This window comes from Crinia signifera, chromosome 8, assembly GCF_055691185.1.
Source record: "Crinia signifera chromosome 8, ASM5569118v1, whole genome shotgun sequence".
Taxonomy (NCBI): domain Eukaryota; kingdom Metazoa; phylum Chordata; class Amphibia; order Anura; family Myobatrachidae; genus Crinia; species Crinia signifera.
The window spans coordinates 81,178,643-81,201,941 of NC_139224.1; the positions used below are offsets into that span (position 1 = coordinate 81,178,643).

The 23,299-nt window shown below is 44.8% G+C and overlaps 1 protein-coding gene across 1 annotated transcript; it reads right to left on the reverse strand.

Moving 5' to 3' along the window:
- Positions 1–1,855: 1,855 nt before the first annotated feature.
- On the reverse strand, positions 1,856–23,299 carry LOC146027244 (uncharacterized). The gene is made up of 3 exons (XM_083158192.1): positions 23,242–23,299; positions 2,952–3,236; positions 1,856–2,024 (listed from the first exon to the last, which is right to left on the reverse strand). The coding sequence occupies exons 1-3, from the start codon at positions 23,297–23,299 to the stop codon at positions 1,915–1,917; spliced, it is 453 nt and encodes a 150-aa protein (XP_083014318.1). The 3' UTR covers positions 1,856–1,914.

Genomic DNA, 23,299 nt, shown 5'->3' on the forward strand with positions numbered 1-23,299 from the left:
TTCCACTGTATTGGTGCTTCGGGGGTCTTGCTAATGCAACATAGCACCCACCAACATTCCACCAGAATCTGAGCTGCAAAATCCAAAAATCACTCCTTCCCTTCTGAGTCCTGCCATGCACCCAAATGGTATTTTTTGGTCACATGTGAGGCATTGCCGTACTCGAGAGACATTGGGGCACAGATTTTGGGGTGCTTTGTCTCCTTCATTCCTTGTGAAAATGACAAATTTGGAGCCAGAACTGCATTTTTGTGTAAAAAATGTAATTTTTCATTTGCACAGCCCAGTTGTATCAAAATTGGTGAAACCCCTGGGGGTTTGAAATGTACACTATACCCCTAGATGAATTCCCTGAGGGGTGTAGTTTGCAAAATGGGGTCACTTGTGGGGGGGTTCCACTGTATTGGTGCTTCGGGGGTCTTGCTAATGCAACATAGCACCCACCAACATTCCACCAGAATCTGAGCTGCAAAATCCAAAAATCACTCCTTCCCTTCTGAGTCCTGCCATGCACCCAAATGGTATTTTTTGGTCACATGTGAGGCATTGCCGTACTCAAGAGAAATTGGGGCACAGATTTTGGGGTGCTTTGTCTCCTTCATTCCTTGTGAAAATGACAAATTCGGAGCCAGAACTGCATTTTTGTGTAAAAAAATTAATTTTTCATTTTCACTGCCCAGTTGTACCACAATTGGTGAAACCCCTGGGGGTTTGAAATGTACACTATACCCCTAGATGAATTCCCTGAGGGGTGTAGTTTGCAAAATGGGGTCACTTGTGGGGGGGTTCCTAACTTTTAGCATCTTATGGTGCCTAGAAACCTACATGGTGCCTAAAAAATAATCTCATAAAAAGGAGGCTCCAAAATCAAGTAGGTGCTCCTTCTATTATGAAGCCTGTGGTTTGGTCAACGTGCACACTAGGGCCACATATAGGATATTTATGAAAACAAAAGTATTGGGGGAATCAATTTTTAGTCACATTTCTCTAGTAAAATCTACTGTGTTCCTTAGAAAAATGTATTAAAATTGCAAATCTGCAAAAAAAATGAAATTTTGAAATTTCACCTACACTTTGTTTTAATTCCTGTGAAACACCTAAAGGGTTAACAAACTTCCAAAATGCTGTTTTAAATACTGTGAGGGGTGCAGTTTTTGAAATGGCATCATTTATGGGGGTGTCTCACATACAAGTCCCTCAAAGTCACATCAGAACTGAACTGGTCCCTAAAAAAATCAGTGTTTGAAATTTTCTTGAAAATTTGAAAATTTGCTATTCATATTGTAAGCCTCCTAGTGTCCAAAAAAATTAAAAGGAAGTTGAAATAATGATGGAAACATAAAGTAGACATATGGTCTATGTTAGTTATTAACTATTTTGAGTGGTATGATTATTTGTCTCACAAGCAGAAAATTTAACATTTTGCAAATTGCTAAATTTTCCATTTTTTTACGACATTTTGGTATTTTTCACAAAAAAACACAGACTGTATCGACCCAAATTTACCACTAATTTGAAGTACAATGTGTCACGAGAAAACAATCTCAAAATCACTGGGATAAGTAAAAGCAAAAAAAAGTTATCCCCACTTAAGTGATACATGTCAGATTTGAAAAAAAGGGCTCTGTCAGGAAGGCAAAAACATGCTGTGTCAGGAAGGGGTTAATACCACTTTAGATTAACCCTTACAGCATGCTAAGTTCAGAACATTCTTTCTTGCCCCTTTACGCCCATGTGTTATGTATGCATATGTATATACCTTTTGCACCTTACATAAATAAACAGCATTATTTATACTTATATACTTATAGTTATACTTATACTGTAAAATAAAACAATAACACACAGACCACTTCTAACTTTTATGACAAAAAATTATTACTATACAACAAACTATTTAAAAAAAATAAAAAATCAGAGCAGGAGGTCACAAACGTTCTGCACCTCTGCGGCCATGTCCAGAAGGTGCTGCCGCAGCCTGAGGAGGGCCCCTCTCAACCCCTCGCCTTCTTGCCTCTGGTGATCTGTGGGCATGTTAAAGGGGGATCATCATTAATTATGCTATTCAGGTTGACCTTGTACAGTCAATCCTAAGTACCTACAGCATGAGAATTCATACATAAAAACAATTACATAGCCAATACTGTTTGTAATGGGAAAAAAAAGATGGGCCCACACACACACACAGTGGCTTACACTACTGAATATGTGAGTGATACAATTGGCAATGTATGTATCAAAATCATAACAACACTTGATCCTCACTCACACTTCTCCTGCCTTAACACTCACCAATCTACTAGAAAGCTACATCCAATACAACATGCCACATTTTGCCATACATATATACCTGCATGTCACTGCTTAATAGCTAAACTGCATGATAGATAGATACATAGATGGATACATATATACATGGATGGATGGATATATGGATGGATGGATGGATGGATACATGGATGGATGGATGGATGGATACCACATTTAAAGGCTAGCCTAGTCCCTCTACCCCTTACTTCCTGAATCATTGTCACATTGCCAGATAGGTGAAACTGCAGCACTAATCCGCTCCCATACACCAAACAATTACTAAAGTCAATCCATCCTACAAATTCGCTTTGCAAAATACATGGCAACAACACGGGTCAACTGGCTAGAAGGGGGCCCAGGGGAACTGCCCACTTGTGACTCCATTATAAATCACGCCTGACCATACTCCATTGATGTTTTATTTGTGCTTGTATAGAGAGGCCCTCCATAAATAAACACTCATCACCTACGTGAGCCTCCAGATTCCACGTTTTCAGCTTGGGCCTATAACCCCTAAGTGTGTCTGTTATAACCCACTTTTGTTTATTAATTAATAATAGAGTAAAACACACTAGATTCAGCAGTGGTACCTAACAAATAGTATTACCACCAATTATTAATGATGCCTTATGTTTACCTACCAATTCCTTCTACCTCCACCACCTCACACGCCTCCTCCTCGTCCACGACCTCCTCGGCCACCTCATCCTGGCCCATCTCCTCCGAGGCCACCTCCTCCTGGCCCACTTCCTCCGAGGCCACCTCCTCCTGGGCCACTTCCTCCGAGGCCACCTCCTCCTGGGCCACTTCCTCTGAGGCCACCTCCTCCTGGGCCACTTCCTCCGAGGCCACCTCCTCCTGGGCCACTTCCTCCCAGGCCACCTCCTCCTGGCCCTGCTCACGGGCCTGTCTTGCACGGTCACGTGCTGTAAGAGAAATCAAAATGCAAAGTGTTAAATAAGGCACATGATTTGTTCATTCATCATGCAGCAAAAGCAATGACATATTAGACCCACATTACAGCATGTCAAACATGAAGTACCACACAGATAGTGTTTTCCATGTTTAACTCGTGATCAGCCATGTTACCTTCTTGGCTTAAAAAAGGTCATGGAAGCATTAATGTACAATTGGCCATTTAATGTGTAAACACTTACATCGTGCAATGCTGGCCCTTATTTGCTGGAGCAATTCGGGCTGGCGGCGCCTCAGATCAGACCATCGCCGCTCCAGCTGTGCGATGGTCCTGCGCACCTGGGTGCGCGCGAATATGCGCCTGCGGGCAGCGGCATACGCATGGCGCTTCTGCCGGTTCGTGATGAACGGGCCCGCACGGCACAGCCTGGTCTCCATAACGGAGACCAGTGCCCTCAGCTCCGCAGCAATGGCACAATTCAAGCAATCATGTCCTGTAATTGGTTGTTCAGAGTGATATTTGGTATTAACTTTATTGTTCATTTTGTCATTAACAGCGTGTATGCGCCACAACAGACGGTTAAACCATTGCATCGCAAAACAACACTTGCTGTACCTTTGCATAGTTGAGCAGACCATGCCATTACTTAGTATCTCCAAAACAGACAGGGTGAAAGAAGTTTGCAACCCATTATATATAATCTATTACATTCACCAAACATGGGTGAAAACAACAGGTGAAATAGTGTGCATCACTAGCCAGTTACACCTAACTGTACAAGGTACTAAACTAGACAGCTTTATTATAGTGAAAGCTATACACCAGAAACATAGCAAATAGTGCAAGGCCATTTCCAAATATTAGGCCATGGTGCCATGTGAACACTTACCTTCTACCGGTCCACACTAGAGATGTGGAATTTAATGTACCTAGCATCAAGCCAGTATTTGGACACCTTTCACATGTGATTTGGATGCAAGCACTGATTACTATTGCCTGAGTGGTGGACTGGATTTACATATGGAATGGGTTAGTGTCATTTGTAGTACATACCAAACAAGTGCACAGTACAAATGTACATTCACATATACATTTCATGTCTGGCCACAGTTTGAGGTGTTTATTGGTGTTCAAATCTGCAATTAGCTACTAAATCAGACTTAGCAAGTTTGCCTGTTTTTTTTTTTTTTTCGCTGGTATGGGCGTGGCCTATGCGCCGCACGGTCTACTCTGCCGTACGGAATGCTGCCGCACGGAACGCAGGGTGTCGCTGATGTACGCCAATTACAGAAATAGGATATAAAGGTGTGCTAGAAAACCAAAATGTTGTTGCAAACATGGCTGGATCACAATCTGAAGGAGACCAGGAGTGCCAGGAACTTTTCCAACGCATGGACTCCAGCGCCTCCTATGTGCCCCTCAGCACAGACCAGCCAGGGCCAGATGAGCAGGCTGCTGGGCCATCCACATCAGCCCAAGCAGCAGCTGGCCCATCTTCTGCCTCAGCAGAATCATTGGGAACACAACAGGTGGCTTTCCCAACAGAGTAGCCTGGCCAGCACTTCAAGTACAGCGACAGGTGGCCGTGGCCGAAATATTCCAACGGAGGAACCAAGCAGCAGAAACATGGCATATGAACCGCAGGAGCTTGCCATCCTGGTACCCCACGCACGGGATTGGATCGAGTGTCCACAGGACAGGTTGACACACACAAGGAGATGGAAGATTTGGGAGGACATAACTGCGGAGATTAATGCTGTAGCTCCACAAGTTCGTGAGGCGGAGCACGTTAAGAAGAGGCAAGTTCATGTGTGTTACATTTGACCAGTACAAGACCAGTAATGTTTAAAATAGATGTTAGATGGAGTTGGGAAATGGCCAGTCACGTTGCTTGGAGCCACAGACATGTTTGCCATGTCATTTAATCGATAGTTATTGTAGGGTGAGTGTGAATGTATCTTCTAAGGGTTGTTTTTATATTTTCATTGAATGTAAGTTGTGTGTAATGAAGCACATGTTGTAATCTGTTGCAGATTGCAATGGTTGGTACAGCAAACATCAGGAGTGACATGTAGTAATATGTAAACTTTGATTGCAGGTGGCACAACTTCAAAACCAACCTCAAGAAGAAATTGACCAAGCGGTGGGAACACAGCCACACCTCTGGGGCTGGCCCCATGCCAAGCCGGCTGAAGCTCACCCCCTGGAGGAGATGGCAGAGTACTGCATTGCAGTAGAGGAGGTCCGGGGGGTGAGCAACATGGATAGCGAGGCCCCAGCGGAAGTCTTTGCTGCTTTTGTTGAAGGTAATTATTTGCCATGGCAGAAGTAGTTGGTACTAATTTGCTTGGAATGTGTTGTAATTGTAATTTTCTCTTTCACCAGCATCCCCACCGCTTGGTCAAGAATCTCTTGAGGAGGTGGCGGAGTCTGTGCCACCTGCCACCAGTGCCAGGCATGTGCAGCAGCAGCAGCCACCGGCCGACCCCGAATACGACAGGTGGGTGCAGGTGCTTGGGCAGATTCACCAGCAGGGAGACTTAGCATCAGAGCGGATGCGTAGGACCGAGGAGGTCATGCAGGGTTTGGTCAGCACCCAGCAGACTATAGCTGGGAGCCTGCAGGCTATGGCTGAGGCCCAGCAGGCCATGGCTGCCACCCAGCACTCAATTGCTGCAAGCCTGCAGGTGCTGGCAGATCAAGCCCTGCGCCAAAATGACCTCCTCCTCCACCATAATGAGCTTATGGTGGAGCTATTTTCCAGCAATAGGGTCCTATTGTCATCCGTTTCTGGTGCATTTCCACCAGCAGCACTCCCTGCTGGCAGAGGGGGAACACCATCTCCCCCCCTCACCAGCATCTGCTCCACCTGGGCCACCATCAGAACGTGGCCGTGGCCGAAGAGCTGCTGCACGTGGCAAGGAGCCTACCAGGGCCAAACGTGCCCGCAAATGAACTTGTGTCCGCATTAATCTCCACCCTTATGTCTTCCCAAATCTTTCATTGAGCTGTGTGTGTCAGCTTCCTGTGTCCAATCCCGTGCAGAGGGTACCCACATTTGCCCTCGGTTCGAATGTCTTGTTTGGTTCCCCTGTTGGCCTCTTTCGGCTACCATTACTGTCTGCTGTACTTGAAGTGTTGGTGCTATACTTTTGTTGTGAATCCATCTGATGTGTTCCTAATGATTCTGCTGTGGCTATGTATGTCATAAATATTTTATTTTAACATTTTTTTTTTCATTCCTGCCATGGTACCTTTTAATTTGTTGCATGTGAGAAATAACATGCTTTCCATTTTATTTTTGAATTTATTGTAATAAATGTATATTTTTATCCCCAAATGTGTGGTTTAATTGTTACATGTAGAAGTGACATGTCTATTTCTATTAGTGATAGTAAGTTCTGTCCATTGGTTGCAGTGTAAATGTGTGTGACAACTGCAGCATATATGTGTGTGTTTAGTAATGGTCCATTTAAGCTGCAATGGTTCCAATTGAAGCACTGACAAGCGTGTAATTAATGAGTAATGAGTAAAGGAGTGGATTGTATTGTGTTCAGCTGACATTGGTTGAGGTGCGCCCGTCCTGATTAGGCGTTCCGATTGCCTAGCGCATGAACGAGTGGTGTCCGCAAAGCAATACTTGCTTATGAACACCGTATATTTCTTGCCTTTTTGTTCGCGTGCAGTCGGTGTGCTGTCCGAATGCACGCCTACCAGAATGAGTGCACTCCCTCGTGTCCGCCCATGTTTACGCCCAGTTTAGCCCACTTTGAAACTACGCCCCTGTGTATTTCCGAATGACGCCCATAATACGCCCATATTTCCCGAGTGATTGCGGTGCACATTTCTGTACGGTATTAGTGAGAACAAGTACGTAGACCATGCGTGGCACATGCGCATAGCGTTCCCCACGCATGCGCAGACGGCTAAAAAACGCCATCCGAAAGTATTCGGAAATTTACGCATCGTCCAGAATAAGGCCCATGGTGAGGTGGAGCATGTTAACCTCATCCCTGGTGCTGCACAGCAATTCTCACAGAAATACATTCTAGTTTGCAGAGGGATGCCAAAAACCCTACCACTGGCACTGTCTCTACCTAATGGGGGGGGGGGTTAATTAGATTGCATAGGGAAATGAATTTCCCCACCTCTGCATCACCACTTTAAGCCCTGCTATTAAGTAACTCATTATGCGGTGCCCTGTGCTTCCGCCGACATATTATGTAATCTATTTATTATGCCGTTACATGGCCACAACTTCCAGACAAATGCACTGGAGAATGGTGATCCCTGAGCCGAACACCTTTTATTATGAATTGTATAGCTAGGGATTGCGACTGATCTTATTGAGACATAAAACACAAAATGGGGGGCAAACGTGTCATTTATATAAAGGGGTTGCTGTTAGTGGGCAACATGACCGCATATCTATTGAGTATAAGCTTGCAGCAGGGCCCTCCTACTCCCCAGTCTGCCTGTTGTTACCCAGTTTGTTTTATCACTGTCTACAATTGTAAAATGCAACAGGATCTGCTGCACTATATAAGAAACTGTAACTAAATAAATAAATCAGTATTCAAACGTAGCAATTATAGAAGGAAATTTCTGCCTTGGGGCAATATGACAGTATGGGCAGTATGGTGGTGCAGTGGTTAGCATCACTGCTACTAGCTGGGCCATTGAATAGCTGCAATACCTTGTCCACCCGTTTAAACACATACTGTGTCAGCATGTTTTTCTTTTTTATAATTGTAACAGTATATAAGTCTAAGTCCTCGCGTCTTGTAGGTGGGCTATTAACCTTGTCTGCCTATAGGTGCGATAAATTGCCTTATAACATCTATGCACCCTCCGGGTCCTAACCGAAGGTGACCCCCTTGCGATTGGTATTCTGGGACATACTAGGCCACTTTTGAAAACTAGAGGAAAAAAGAAATAGGAACCCTGCGCTTCCTATTGGGGTAAACGGGATCGAAAAAGAAAATCTAATTTCTTCTTTTCTTTTTCTTTTTTGAGGTGAACTATACTGAAGAATTCAAGCTAAGGAACAAAATCTATCCATTGTAAAAGAAGACCACGGAAAATAAATTAATTTCTTCCATCGATCCCATTTACCCCAATAGGAAGCGCAGGGTTCCTATTTCTTTTTTCCTCTAGCATATATCCTGTAGTAGGTGGTACTACTGGGTGCCTGGCAGCATCTTAATGGAAGCGCAGACTATTTTCTTTTTTCTTTTACCACTTTTGAAAACTAGTTCCAGGGAGATTATAGTTGGTAGTAGAAATTTGCACAGTGTTTTCTGAGGCAGCGTGTCATGCTCCCTCCAAAGGGAGTGTCTAGTTCCATATAAGGAGAGATTGTGAACCTGGCACCTAGAAGCGTGGGTGTGTACTGCTACACCATTAACCCCTTCCCGACATTTGACGTACATTTACGTCATGGCCGGGATGTACTTCCCGACGCATGGCATAAATGTACGTCATGGCTTTAAACTGTCACCGCGTCTATAGACGCGGTGACAGTTTAAACATGTCTGCTGTCCCTGACAGCAGACATGTCCCTGCATGCCCAGGGGGGGCGGCGATGCCTCCCCCCCGTCGGCGATCGCTGTGATTGGCTGTTCAAATGTGAACAGCCAATTACAGCGTTTTCTGTGTACCGGCGAATAACGTTCGCCGGTGACACAGGGATCGGTGGTGATTGGTGCTGTAAAGTACAGCACCAATCACCCGGGGTGTAAGGGTGACACTGGTGTCACCCCACCTCACCCCACCCGCCCCCAAAGGCCGTGATTGGTTCGTCGGACCGACGGACCAATCACAGCCATGAAGGGTGATTTAAACTAACGGTGACTGCACTGCAGACGCCATTCCGGTCTGGAATTGCGTGCAGTGCGGTCACCGTGCCTATCTGCCGTGATATACTGACCTGGTCCTTGCAAATACTTACCTGATCACTGCTTGTAGCGTGCTGGATGCTTCCTGGATCTGACTTCTTGTGACTTCCTGTGTTGTGCTGCTGCTGCTGCAGTGTGATAGAGTTATAGATAGAGAGATAGAGAGAGATAGAGAGAGATAGTGACAGAGAGTGCTATATTTTGTGTCTGCTGCCCCCCCCCCCCCCTGTTGTGCTGATCAGTATATCTGTGCTAATCAGCAACTTTTTGGGGGTGCTGGGATTTTTTTTTATATATATACAGCTGTGCTGCGTGTGCAACTGACTGCTGCCCCCCCTTTTGTGCTGATCAGTATAAATTAACTGATCAGCAACTTTTTGGGGGTGCAGTGCTGCTGCTGCAGTGCCATAGAGTGATAGATAGTGAGAGATAGAGAGATAGAGAGAGATAGTGACAGAGAGTGATAGAGAGTGCTATATTTTGTGTCTGCTACCCCCCTTTTGTGCTGATCAGTATATCTGTGCTGAACAGCAACTTTTTGGGGGTGCAGGTTTTTTTTTTTATATATATAACTGTCAGTGCTGCTGCTGCAGTGTCATAGAGTGATAGATAGTGATAGATAGTGAGAGATAGAGAGATAGAGAGAGATAGTGACAGAGAGTGATAGAGAGTGCTATATTTTGTGTCTGCTACCCCCCCTTTTGTGCTGATCAGTATATCTGTGCTGATCAGCAACTTTTTGGGGGTGCAGGGTTTTTTTTTTATATATACCTGTCAGTTGCTGCCAGTTGCACTGTCAGTTGCACCAAAGGTTGTGCACCTGCTGCCCCTCACTGGTAATCAGTGTCGCATCACTGATCACCTTTTTTTTTTTTTTGAGGGTGCTGTGGGGTCTTTTTTTAATTTTTTTTTTTTACACACACTGTGATTTTGTGGGTGTCCTGTGGCCACTGTGCGCTGATCAGTGACGTACATCACTGATCAGCTTTTTCGGCACAGGGTTGATCTATTTTTTTTTTTTTTGATCAAATTCCTGTTGCCTTTGAGCGCTGTTCAGTGACGGACGTTACTGACCAACATCTGTGCTCAATTTTTGGTGCAGGACCTTTTTTTTTTTTTTTTTCTGCACTACATACACACTACACACTACATACCCCCCCCGGGTTGAAATAAAGTTTGTACCCCCCCTACACTATACACGTGTTGAAACATTTCACTACCAGAAACACAAAAATAAAAATGGCATCCCAAATGTCATCCCAAATGTCATCCCAGTCATCCAGAAGAATGTATTCAGCGGAGGAGGCATATGCCATGCTTGCCTCAGACTCTGACACAGCCAGTGAGGCAAGCAGGGAATTTGAAGGATTCATCTTAAGCTCCTCTTCCTCCTCTAGTGATGAGGGACCCCCTCAAAGACGCCCCCATAGAGCAGCTGAGACCCCCCCCCCCCAATAATTGATCTCGTATGGACCCCACCACCAGACAATTTTGAGCCCCAGGTTCCTGAGTTTTTGGCCATCCCAGGAATCCAATTTGATTCCACAGGTCTCAGAGAAATTGACTTTTTCAAATTATTTTTCTCTGATGATTTTATAAATTTAATGGTGGACCAAACTAATTTATATGCCCAGCAGTTTATTGCTCAAAACCCCACGTCGTCATTTGCTAGGTGGACCCCTGTAGATGCAGTAGAGATGATGACGTTTTGGGGTCTGGTGTTTCATATGGGCATAGTAAAAAAGCCAGAAATTAGGCAATATTGGAGTACAGATGTTCTGTACAGCACCCCACTTTACCGTATGGCCATGACCCGGACTCGTTTTGAGTTAATCCTTAAATTTTTGCATTACAACCATAATGCACAGTGCCCACCCAGAGATGATCCCACCTTTGACCGGCTATTCAAAGTCAGGCCGGTCATTGATCATTTCAGTGCCAAATTTCCAGAGATGTACATCCCAGATAAATTCATTTGCATAGACGAGTCCCTTATACATTTTAAAGGAAGGGTTAAATTCCGCCAGTACCTTCCCAATAAGAGGGCAAGGTATGGCATAAAAATGTATAAGCTGTGTGAAAGCACCTCAGGGTACACTCACAGGTTTAGGGTATATGAAGGGAAGGATTCAAGAATTGAACCGCCAGAATGCCCCCCCTCCCTCGTAGGTGTTAGTGGAAAAATTGTCTGGGATTTAGTGCACCCCTTCCTGGATAAAGGTTATCACCTCTATGTGGATAACTTTTACACTAGCATCCAACTGTTTAAGGCCCTTGGTTCAAGAGGTACAGCAGCTTGCGGTACTGTGCGCAAGAACCAAAGAGGCCTCCCAAAAAACGCACATTGCCCAAGTAATGAGAAGGGGTGAAAGCAGGGCACAATCCACCGAAAATATGTTGTTGGTCAAATATAAGGACAAGAGGGATGTCCTTATACTGACAACAATTCACGGAGACAGTACCACCTCCGTCCCTGTACGAGGTACCAGTACCCACACCTCAAAACCTAATTGTATCCTGGATTACAATAAGTACATGGGCGGAGTGGATCTTTCAGATCAGGTACTGAAGCCGTACAGTGCCCTGCGGAAAACAAAAATCTGGTACAAGAAGCTGGCCGTGTATATCATCCAGATGGCACTGTATAACGCTTACGTGCTATTCCGTTCTACCAGCCAGAGGGGGACATTTATGCACTTTCAAGAGGAAGTCATAAAGAGCCTAATATTTGGGAACCAGCAGGCAGAGGGCCCCAGTACTTCTAGTACTGGCCCCCGTATTGTACCAGGGCAGCATTTTCCTGATGAAATCCCCTCCACTGGAAAAAAGGGCAGGACACAAAAAAGGTGCAAAGTTTGCTATAAAAATGGAATAAGAAAGCAAACTATTTTCCAGTGTGACACTTGCCCCGACAAACCCGGCCTATGTATAAAGGAGTGTTTTAAAATATACCACACATCTATGGATTATTAGGTTCATCATTTCACCGTGCTTCGGGGGTCTTGCTAATGCCACATAGCACCCACCATTCATTCCACCAGAATCTGAGCCGCAAAATCCAAAAATCACTCCTTCCCTTCTGAGTCCTGCCATGCACCCAACTGGTATTTTTTGGTCACATGTGAGGCATTGCCGTACTCGGGAGAAATTGGGGCACAGATTTTGTGGTGCTTTTTCTCCTTCATACCTTATGAAAATGAAAAATTTTGAGCCAGAACTGCATTTTTGTGTAAAAAAATGTAATTTTTCATTTGCACAGCCCAGTTGTATCAAAATTGGTGAAACCCCTGGGGGTTTGAAATGTACACTATACCCCTAGATGAATTCCCTGAGGGGTGTAGTTTGCAAAATGGGGTCACTTGCGGGGGGTTCCACTGTATTGGTGCTTTGGGGGTCTTGCTAATGCGACATAGCACCCACCAAAATTCCACCAGAATCTGTGCTGCAAAATCCAAATATCACTCCTTCCCTTCTGAGTCCTGCCATTTTTTGGTCACACATGAAGCATTGCCGTACTCGGGAGAAATTGGGGCACAGATTTTGGGGTGCTTTTTCTCCTTCATACCTTATGAAAATGAAAAATGTTGAGCCAGAACTGCATTTTTGTGTAAAAAAATGTAATTTTTCATTTGCACAGCCCAGTTGTATCAAAATTGATGAAACCCCTGGGGGTTTGAAATGTACACTATACCCCTAGATGAATTCCCAGAGGGGTGAAGTTTGCAAAATGGGGTCACTTGTGGGGGGCTTCCACTGTATTGGTGCTTTGGGGATCTTGCTAATGCGACATAGCACCCACCAAAATTCCACCAGAATCTGAGCTGCAAAATACAAAAATCACTCCTTCCCTTCTGAGTCCTGCCATGCACCCAAATGGTATTTCTTGGTCACATGTGAGGCATTGCCGTACTCGGGAGAAATTGGGGCACAGATTTTGGGGTGCTTTGTCTCCTTCATTCCTTGTGAAAATGAAAAATTTTGAGCCAGAACTGCATTTTTGTGTAAAAAAATGTAATTTTTCATTTGCACAGCCCAGTTGTATCAAAATTGGTGAAACCCCTGGGGGTTTGAAATGTACACTATACCCCTAGATGAATTCCCAGAGGGGTGTAGTTTGCAAAATGGGGTCACTTGTGGGGGGCTTCCACTGTATTGGTGCTTTGGGGGTCTTGCTAATGCGACATAGCACCCACCAAAATTCCACCAGAATCTGAGCTGCAAAATACAAAAATCACTCCTTCCCTTCTGAGTCCTGCCATGCACCCAAATGGTATTTTTTGGTCACATGTGAGGCATTGCCGTACTCGGGAGAAATTGGGGCACAGATTTTGGGGTGCTTTGTCTCCTTCATTCCTTGTGCAAATGAAAGATTTTGAGCCAGAACTGCATTTTTGTGTAAAAAATTAAATTTTTCATTTTCACTGCCCAGTTGTACCACAATTGGTGAAACCCCTGGCGGTTTGAAATGTACATTATACCCCTAGATGAATTCCCAGAGGGGTGTAGTTTGCAAAATGGGGTCACTTGTGGGGGGCTTCCACTGTATTGGTGCTTTGGGGGTCTTGCTAATGCGACATAGCACCCACCAAAATTCCACCAGAATCTGAGCTGCAAAATACAAAAATCACTCCTTCCCTTCTGAGTCCTGCCATGCACCCAAATGGTATTTTTTGGTCACATGTGAGGCATTGCCGTACTTGGGAGAAATTGGGTCACAGATTTTGGGGTGCTTTGTCTCCTTCATTCCTTGTGAAAATGACAAATTTGGAGCCAGAACTGCATTTTTGTGTAAAAAAATGTAATTTTTCATTTGCACAGCCCAGTTGTATCAAAATTGGTGAAACCCCTGGGGGTTTGAAATGTACACTATACCCCTAGATGAATTCCCTGAGGGGTGTAGTTTGCAAAATGGGGTCACTTGTGGGGGGCTTCCACTGTATTGGTGCTTTGGGGGTCTTGCTAATGCGACATAGCACCCACCAAAATTCCACCAGAATCTGAGCTGCAAAATACAAAAATCACTCCTTCCCTTCTGAGTCCTGCCATGCACCCAAATGGTATTTTTTGGTCACATGTGAGGCATTGCCGTACTCGGGAGAAATTGGGGCACAGATTTTGGGGTGCTTTGTCTCCTTCATTCCTTGTGAAAATGAAAAATTTTGAGCCAGAACTGCATTTTTGTGTAAAAAAATGTAATTTTTCATTTGCACAGCCCAGTTGTATCAAAATTGGTGAAACCCCTGGGGGTTTGAAATGTACACTATACCCCTAGATGAATTCCCTGAGGGGTGTAGTTTGCAAAATGGGGTCACTTGTGGGGGGCTTCCACTGTATTGGTGCTTTGGGGGTCTTGCTAATGCGACATAGCACCCACCAAAATTCCACCAGAATCTGAGCTGCAAAATGCAAAAATCACTCCTTCCCTTCTGAGTCCTGCCATGCACCCAAATGGTTTTTTTTGGTCACATGTGAGGCATTGCCGTACTCGGGAGAAATTGGGGCACAGGTTTTGGGGTGCTTTGTCTCCTTCATTCCTTGTGAAAATGAAAAAATTTTAGCCAGAACTGCATTTTTGTGTAAAAAATTTAATTTTTCATTTTCACTGCCCAGTTGTACCACAATTGGTGAAACCCCTGGGGGTTTGAAATGTACATTATACCCCTAGATGAATTCCCTGAGGGGTGTAGTTTGCAAAATGGGGTCACTTGTGGGGGGGTTCCTAACTTTTAGCATCTTATGGTGCCTAGAAACCTACATGGTGCCTAAAAAATAATCTCATAAAAAGGAGGCTCCAAAATCAAGTAGGTGCTCCTTCTATTATGAAGCCTGTGGTTTGGTCAACGTGCACACTAGGGCCACATATAGGATATTTATGAAAACAAAAGAATTGGGGGAATCAATTTTTAGTCACATTTCTCTAGTAAAATGTACTGTGTTCCTTAGAAAAATGTATTAAAATTGCAAATCTGCAAAAAAAATGACATTTTGAAATTTCACCTACACTTTGTTTTAATTCCTGTGAAACACCTAAAGGGTTAACAAACTTCCAAAATGCTGTTTTGAATACTGTGAGGGGTGCAGTTTTTGAAATGGCATCATTTATGGGGGTGTCTCACATACAAGTCCCTCAAAGTCTCATCAGAACTGAACTGGTCCCTAAAAAAATCAGTGTTTGAAATTTTCTTGAAAATTTGAGAATTTGCTATTCATATTTTAAGCCTCCTAGTGTCCAAAAAATTTAAAAGGAAGTTGAAATAATGATGGAAACATAAAGTAGACATATGGTCTATGTTAGTTATTAACTATTTTGAGTGGTATGATTATTTGTCTCACAAGCAGAAAATTTAACATTTAGCAAATTGCTAAATTTTCCATTTTTTTGCGACATTTTGGTATTTTTCACAAAAAAACACAGACTGTATCGACCCAAATTTACCACTAACTTGAAGTACAATGTGTCACGAGAAAACAATCTCAAAATCACTGGGATAAGTAAAAGCAAAAAAAAGTTTCTATTGTGTTTTTTTTTTAAACCCCCCCCCCCCCTTGCTCATAGTTTCCCTGCTAAGTGGAGGTGACTGGAGCTCGCTGCTCTTTTCCCATGTGGACCTCTGGATGCTCCCTTGCTCCCCCTCCCAGCGCCAATTCCACTGGGAAAAAAGGAAGACTCCTCCTTCCCTGTCCCTATTATCCCAGCTAACTCTGCCCTCCCCTGCCTCCTTATTGGATCTGAGTCACATGCTTCCTTAGGTACACACAGCCTTGGATGTTTAATTCACTACATTCCTATGGCAGTCATTACGTTGTTCAATATACCAATAGTGGGATCCAGATGGTCAGAATCCCAATAGATGGCAATAAGTATTTTTACCCTACCTATTATTCTACCCACCCCTCCCACAGCCTAACCCTTGTAATCCCCCCTGCAGTCTATCCTGAACCAGTCCCCTGCAGACGAACCCTAACCATCCCCACCCCCACAGTGTAACCCTAATTGTACCCCTAGTGCATAACCCGAAGTTCAGTACATATTTCCGTTATCCATCAGAATTATGGCTGCGTGGATTCTGCCATTCTCAATCAGATTTCTTGTATGTGATACTGAGAAGTAGTGTGTAATTTGAAGAGACTGTACACATACTTAATACAACAGATAACAGATCATGATGGTAAGAGAATGAGGCATAGTGTTATAACATAGAGCAGATATGTCATGTTGGGTAGAGAGCGGTACTTAAGGGGCTCTATACACCAGGGTTCTCAGTCTTTCTGACTTTCTTTTATCTTTCTTTTATCTGTGCTTGTGCTTGGGGGAATCATGGTCCTGGTCCAAAGACCCAGCAGATTATCTTCTCACACTGGATGGATGGTCTACAGGCAGCAGGGGGTCCTACAAGGGATCGACAGAAGTTGCTGCAGAAAATCTTTTAGCTCTTTTCATAAGTACTTTGCAGAAGTCACTGTTGTTGCAGCCCCCCCCCCCCCCCCCCAGGACTTCACTGACCACCCAGCTGCTTCTGCTTCTTATAAACTGATTTTGCGAATCCTGCCCAATCAGTAGTAGTCACACTGCCCACCTCTATTACAGCAGGAATATAACAATGGGGAAGGTGAACACAGGATTGGAAGCCCTGCAGCAAATGACATATCCGCCGCTGCATCAACCCCAGCAAGTGCTTTAATTATCTCTCTCAACAAATACCTATTAAAATTGATGGAATTGGGGGTCTTCCTATGAGCCATAGTGCAACATGCTGTTGTAAATAGCACTGTGAGTGGGAGTTGAGGCTCATTGTGCCTGCAATTTGCCTACTCGAAACATCCTCATGGTCTCAAATATAATGGGCTCTACATGCAAGCATTGCTCTTCAAACATGCAGCACATTTTTAAGGCCATCATTGTTTCTAATGCATCCCACATATCTAGGTTCTTCCTTAGGAGATGTTGCACCATGGTTGGATAGAACTTGGCATATCAGAACCAAATTGCCCTATTGAGCCTTGCTTTGAGGCTAAGTTGGCCTATTTTATCTGTGTGGTGGTTTGGGCTCTGCCTTTCCTACTGACTCACTTTGGGTAGGCTGACAATGCGCTCTTTTGACACAGTAATGTAGTATCCATGTAGATGTTTTGAAATGTGATGGCTCAAAAAAACAATATTGCATGAATGTATGTGTTAAAATGTGTTAATCTATATATCTATCTATAGATCTCTCTCTCTCTCTCTCTCAAGATGTTATGTATAATAAAAACACTGACATTGCATTCCTATTTGCAGAGGAGTGGAAAGTATTGCTGAGGAATTTATAGGCCTTTGGAATTCCCCAAACTGTGTAGATGTGAAGCAAGTGCACATAACACAACCTCCCAACATCAGATCTTATTATTACATCCATTAAGAGCTATTTGGCATATAGTGATGGCTGTGGACAATGCTAAATATATATTTTTGTGTATATCAGGAAAAACGCTTGGGCTTCAGAGGGTGGCTCCTTTCAGTAGTGGAACTATCTCAAGTGGTGAAATAAACCTTTATCAGATGCTGCCTCAGCAGTGGATATTTCAAGGGAAACTGGTGAGTGCTTCATAACTCAGGTGCAGAAACGTGATGCCAGCACTCTGATAACAACAATTTACTCGGATCGCTGGCGAGCCTATAATACAGAGCAGCTGGAACAGGCCGGATATCACCATGCTCGGGTTAATCATTGTTTTAACTTTGTGGACCCGGACACAGGTGTTCACACCCAGAACATTGAGCGCCTTTGGGGCTCCTGCAAATGGTGCAACAAGCGCCAAAGAGGCACGGCACGCCAGCATTTAGAGTCCTACCTGCAGGAATTCATCTGGCGGAAGACTATGGGTGCTGATAACGCATTTCAGCGTATTCTTCACGCAATTCCGCTGGCAGAGTGACTCTTTTATTCATTTTTTTCTTTATTGGGATTAATGTGATTTAATTATTTAATGTGATATTTAATTATTAGGTACTTGTTTCCTAGCAGGGCGCCCATCGCATCGCATACCATAAGGCATACGATGGTATGTGATGCGATGCAATGTTAGCCGATGTTATACAATTTTAAATTGTATTCCATGGAATTGTATGCCATTGTATGGCATATACAATGGTATACCATTTTAAATTGTATAAGCACCCTAATGGGTGTTTTCAATGTTAAATGTGCCCCCTATAAGATAAATAATTGTATAAGCACCGTAATAGGTGCTTACAATGTTAAAAGCACCCCCATGCCACCCGTACTATGAACGCCAACCCGAAGCGTGGCGAGCGCAGCGAGCCCGCGAGGGGTGGCAGTACGCATCCTCCGACCTTTTCATATCCCCACTTTCCACATCGGCGTGGAGTATTCCGAGGGGACGCGTAATACATGTGAAGTAATGCATGTCCCCTCGCGGGGCTCGCTATAACATCTACTCCACGCCGACGTGGATAGTGGGGGTATGAAAAGGTCGGAGGACGCATACCGCCACCCCTCGCGGGCTCGCCACGCTTTGGGTAAACGTCGATACTGGGGGTGGCGTGGGGGTGCATTTAACATTGTAAGCAGGGTGCTTATACAATTAAAAATCGTATAGGGGCTTATACAATTTAAAATACCATCACATGCCATACGCTCGCATGTGATGTTATGCGATGAGATGCCATACAACTAAATATCGTGGCGCCGTGCTAGGAAACAAGTACCAATTATTATTTATTAAGTAAATTCAAGTTAGCTGTTAACACATTTCGTCATTACTGTGTCAGATGTATGATCATAGGCGTGCGCACAGGGGGTGCCGGGTGTGCCCAGGCACCCCCTATTGATCAACTCTCCCCGCCATAGACTGCAGAGCTGGAAGTGGCAGGGAGTCAGTGCCACAGTCTCTGTCCTCAGCGGCCACTCCAAAGATGGCCGCCGCCTTAGAGGAGACAAACACTAGAGGTCTGCATGACCTCTAGTGTCTATTAGAGGAGCACAGCGCGCCCAGCAGCCGCACCATGGAGTAACAGGGAAGCAGCATCTCCCCCTGCAGTTGCACCATGGAGGAAGCAGATCTGTTCCTCCAAGAACTGCTATTCCTGCACAGGGCTCACTTGTATGCCGGGCGGCGATGTGGTACAGAGCAGAAGCCTCTCGGGATTCCTCCTGCAGCTGGATTAATTAAAATGAATGTGTAAGAATGTATAATCAATCAATAAATTGAAATAAATAAATGAAAGGAAAAAAACAGACGAATATATCGAATAAACAAATATATAAATAAACCAACTGTGATGCAGAAAAACAGTGTATAATTGTGTATAGTTGCATCCATATTTATTAACACTTTAAGGGCCTTATTCTGGTTGGTGCGGCCAGGCCGTACGCGTACGTTCCGGGGTTTTTCATGATCTGCGCATGCGTACCATCTCCAATGCGCAGGCGCGAACACTCCACAACGCTTACGGACGGGTCTCTACGTGCGAAAAAACCTGTACGCGAGTGTACGGGCATTGGGGGCGGCATAGGGGCGTGATGAGGGGAGCGGCCGAAATAATGAGGGAAAATGGGCGTAAATATGGGCGTACACAGGGGTGTGCACCAAAAATGAGCGGTGCTACTACCGCACGATCGCCTAAAGCACCGTTCATTTCGGACACAAAACAGGCGGCCGCCAACCGCCAGCTCAGACCACCCCTACAGATACCGCATGCCAGCGTGCGCCTGGGTTTGCTAATTAACGCTGATTACTACTCAAACACATACACCTGAATGTAATAAGCAATGCTGCAGTCTATTAAGTCCAAACCATGATTTCACTACCTGCAAGCCACACACAGCACTCAAACACATTGGAAGCTTATCTTTCTATACTTCTCTACATTTAAAGGTTTGTTTAATTTAAGGTAAGAATCTTTTTAAGACCTGCTTATATATGCTAAGGTAGGTATTTGCTAAACAGTTATACACATTCACTACGTGCTTTCATAGACTTTACACAGTAGCACACTCAATCTACACAAGTCGACATGTGTCAACGTGTTCACTCTAATACAAACATAGGTTTTGTATTTATGATACAATAACATAAACCACATCTAACACCTACAAAGGATGTTTCAGCAATGTTTTAAGCCCATGCCCACTATTTTGCACATTAATTAATTCAATCAATTAATTAATTTTCTTAATTATAGATGAAAGGCAAGATTTGCAGGTCCATATATGTGAAGGGTATGCCAGCGTGCACGGACGTACGCTCACTCTCACGAGCGGTGACATAAGCTGAGTTTTCTATTGAAAACAATAGGGACTCGTCCGTGCAAGCTGGCGTACGCTCAGATTTCCGCAAGAAGTCGGTGGGAAGACGGACGAGAGACGTCCGTAAACGGTGGCGTACGCTCTGTTGTACGCCAGTTGTCGGAGTGTAAGGGCTGGGCCGTCCGTGTACGTTGGCGTACGCTCAATTGTTCGCCACTCCCCTTTGACGTTGTTTCTGGCCGTACGTATGCGGCTGACTTGTGGGTGGACTTAACCCCAACGGCCGCGTACGGAGAGCGTACGTTAATTGGGAACGTACGCACGTTTGGCCGCTACGATCAGAATAACCTCCTAAGTGCCAACGTTGCTGCGAGAGATCTTCGAAAATATCCGCAAAAAATGCCAGCATCGCTCAAAGCGACTGTTCTTTTTTTGGGTGCAATATTTAACTAAACTTAAATTAATTGACTTGGCTCTATCTGTTTTTATTTATACTAAAGAACAGTCGTTGTGAGCGACGCAGGCATTTTTAGTGGAATCACCCAGTTGTAAGCATCCTACACAGCTGTTTCTGTTTTAGTTCATATGAAATGATGATCATTATCATACGCGGGGACATTGTCTCACCAAGGGATTTGAATATTCGCAAGAAAGTCCTGCGCAAGTATAATATGTTATCTCGGATGCACTCTAATCCACAAACTAAATTAATCACAATAAATATCATTTAAAATTGTCTCCATCTGTCGCTTTGTTATAATTTATTTATTCCTTTGTAAGGGTTCTTGTATTAATTTAAGGCCCCTGTCCACTAGTGCGATGTGGCCTGTTTTCATGTGATTAAGGCGCTTTTCTGTGACGGATTGATTGAAAACTGGCCCATCGCAGGTGCTTTTCTTGCAATTGCCATGCCAGGCACGCTCCCGTGGGTCTTGCATCTCATTTGCAGATCTCACTGGCTGCCATAAATATCTATCGCAAATGCACCTGAATAGGTGCACATAGCAGTGCATTTGGATACCTGCGATACGATTACTTGGAGGAAAGTTTGAAGTGATAGGCTGGACACTCCCATACACATGTCACGCATCAGCAGGGAATCCAGCCAGCAGCAGTGCACAGGGGCAGATTGGTCCTTGCAGGAAACCAGGCCACTTTCCAGTTGGCTGGCCCATAAGACATTAGATCCAGTCACTCTCCCCCTAGCGGCCATGATCTCAGCGGTTAGTGGCGGCAGAATTTTTAAAAAATGCCCACATGCACGGCTGGGCCATTTTGAAGGTAGTTGAAATGGCCTCGGCCACATGCAGCTCCTCTAGCGGTGCAACACCGCCCATCATTCACTGATGATATTGGACGTGACATAGGGTTGTTTTTTCAATCTTTCTGACAAAATCCTTCTTATATGGACAAAACTATGTGCACTGCAGGTGGGGCAGATGTAAAATGTTTAGAGAGAATTCGATTTGGGTGAGTTATTTTGTTTCTGTGCAGGGAAAATATGGACTGCTTTATTTTTACACTGCAATATAGATCTCCTTTTATGGCCTGGTGAGTACACCTCCATGAAGTGTCCAACGTCCCACCGCCTGAGTCGGGGCTCGTCCGCTGTCCTGGCAAAAGGGGACAATACCGCACAGAGACCACCTGACACCCCATCTGACTGCTGGTCGAGAGCGCCTTCTCGCCACAGCCTAGGTATTGAAAACCCTGCAGGGTCACCACGAGGAACCAGGCCCAGCCACCCGAAACAAATAGAACCTACGCAACTAAACTACCCTAAACTAGAAAAAATATCCTGCAAAAACACTGCCATACCAGAGTTTGAAAGATGGACCCCGTCCGGCCAGTAAAAACTTAGGGTCTCCTTCACAATAGTAGGATGCCAAACTGCCCTGCCACCCTGTGACACAATATGCTTAGATATTGCATGATTCACCTTCTTCCTGGCCTTCTCAATTGCTGCTATGCTCCAACAACCTCACCAGTGGAAACGGGGAACTATGTTGGACCACACAACTCGTAACCCAGGCCAACGTGAAGTCAGCCGTAACGGGTCTGACTCAATCTGAATGGTAAGTGCAATGCCGGTCCTCTTCACCAAATCATTACCCCCCGAGGTGAATAACTAGAATGTCCGGGCAGCCCCATTAATGGACTTTGGCAGACAGCAAATCCCATGGACCCTCCCACTGTAAGCCCCGAACCCCGAACCAATGTACAGCTCAGGCCGAGACACCCCTGCCATAGAAAATAAATGAGTGCCCTACAAACCAAACCCTACCCAGAGTCATTGCGGAAGGGGCTGAAAAAACAAAATGTTCCTCTGGTCTCGTGCTAAGATAGCAAGAAGTCCTACTTCATATCAGTAGTGACTGTAAAAAGGTCCACAAACTTGCCCTTCCTAATCTTATCCCTAACACCCTTGTGTAACCCATGGGAAACTACAGTGTTGGAGCAGTGTACCATGTCCCCGGCCGGAGGAGCCTCCGCTGGGCCTTCTCCTTTCCCGTGCGATTAGCCCCCTTAACACGCTTAGCCACTGTACATGCCCCTAGCTTTGCAAATTTGCCTGGACGCTTGGGGGACCCCAACTCCTCACTGCTAGCGGAAGAGTGGGAGAAGGAGGACTCACACACAGATGAAACAGTGTTCTCCCCAGCCATAGAAGCATCTCCCTGTTTGATAGCAGACGGTGTCGGGGTAACTGTATCGGCTGGAACCAAAGGCTCGGACACTTCACTCCCTCGCTCTGCGTGGCTGGTACTGTCCTCTGCTGGGTGAGTCGGGGAGATGCTCCTGCTGCAGGAGGTGTGTGTAGTCGCCTCAATGCCATAACCTTCAACCTTTACATATTACCTTCAAATACTGTTTCGCAGCACCTTCACAAGGACCTTGCAGGTGTCCTCCACTTCTTTCTCATCCAT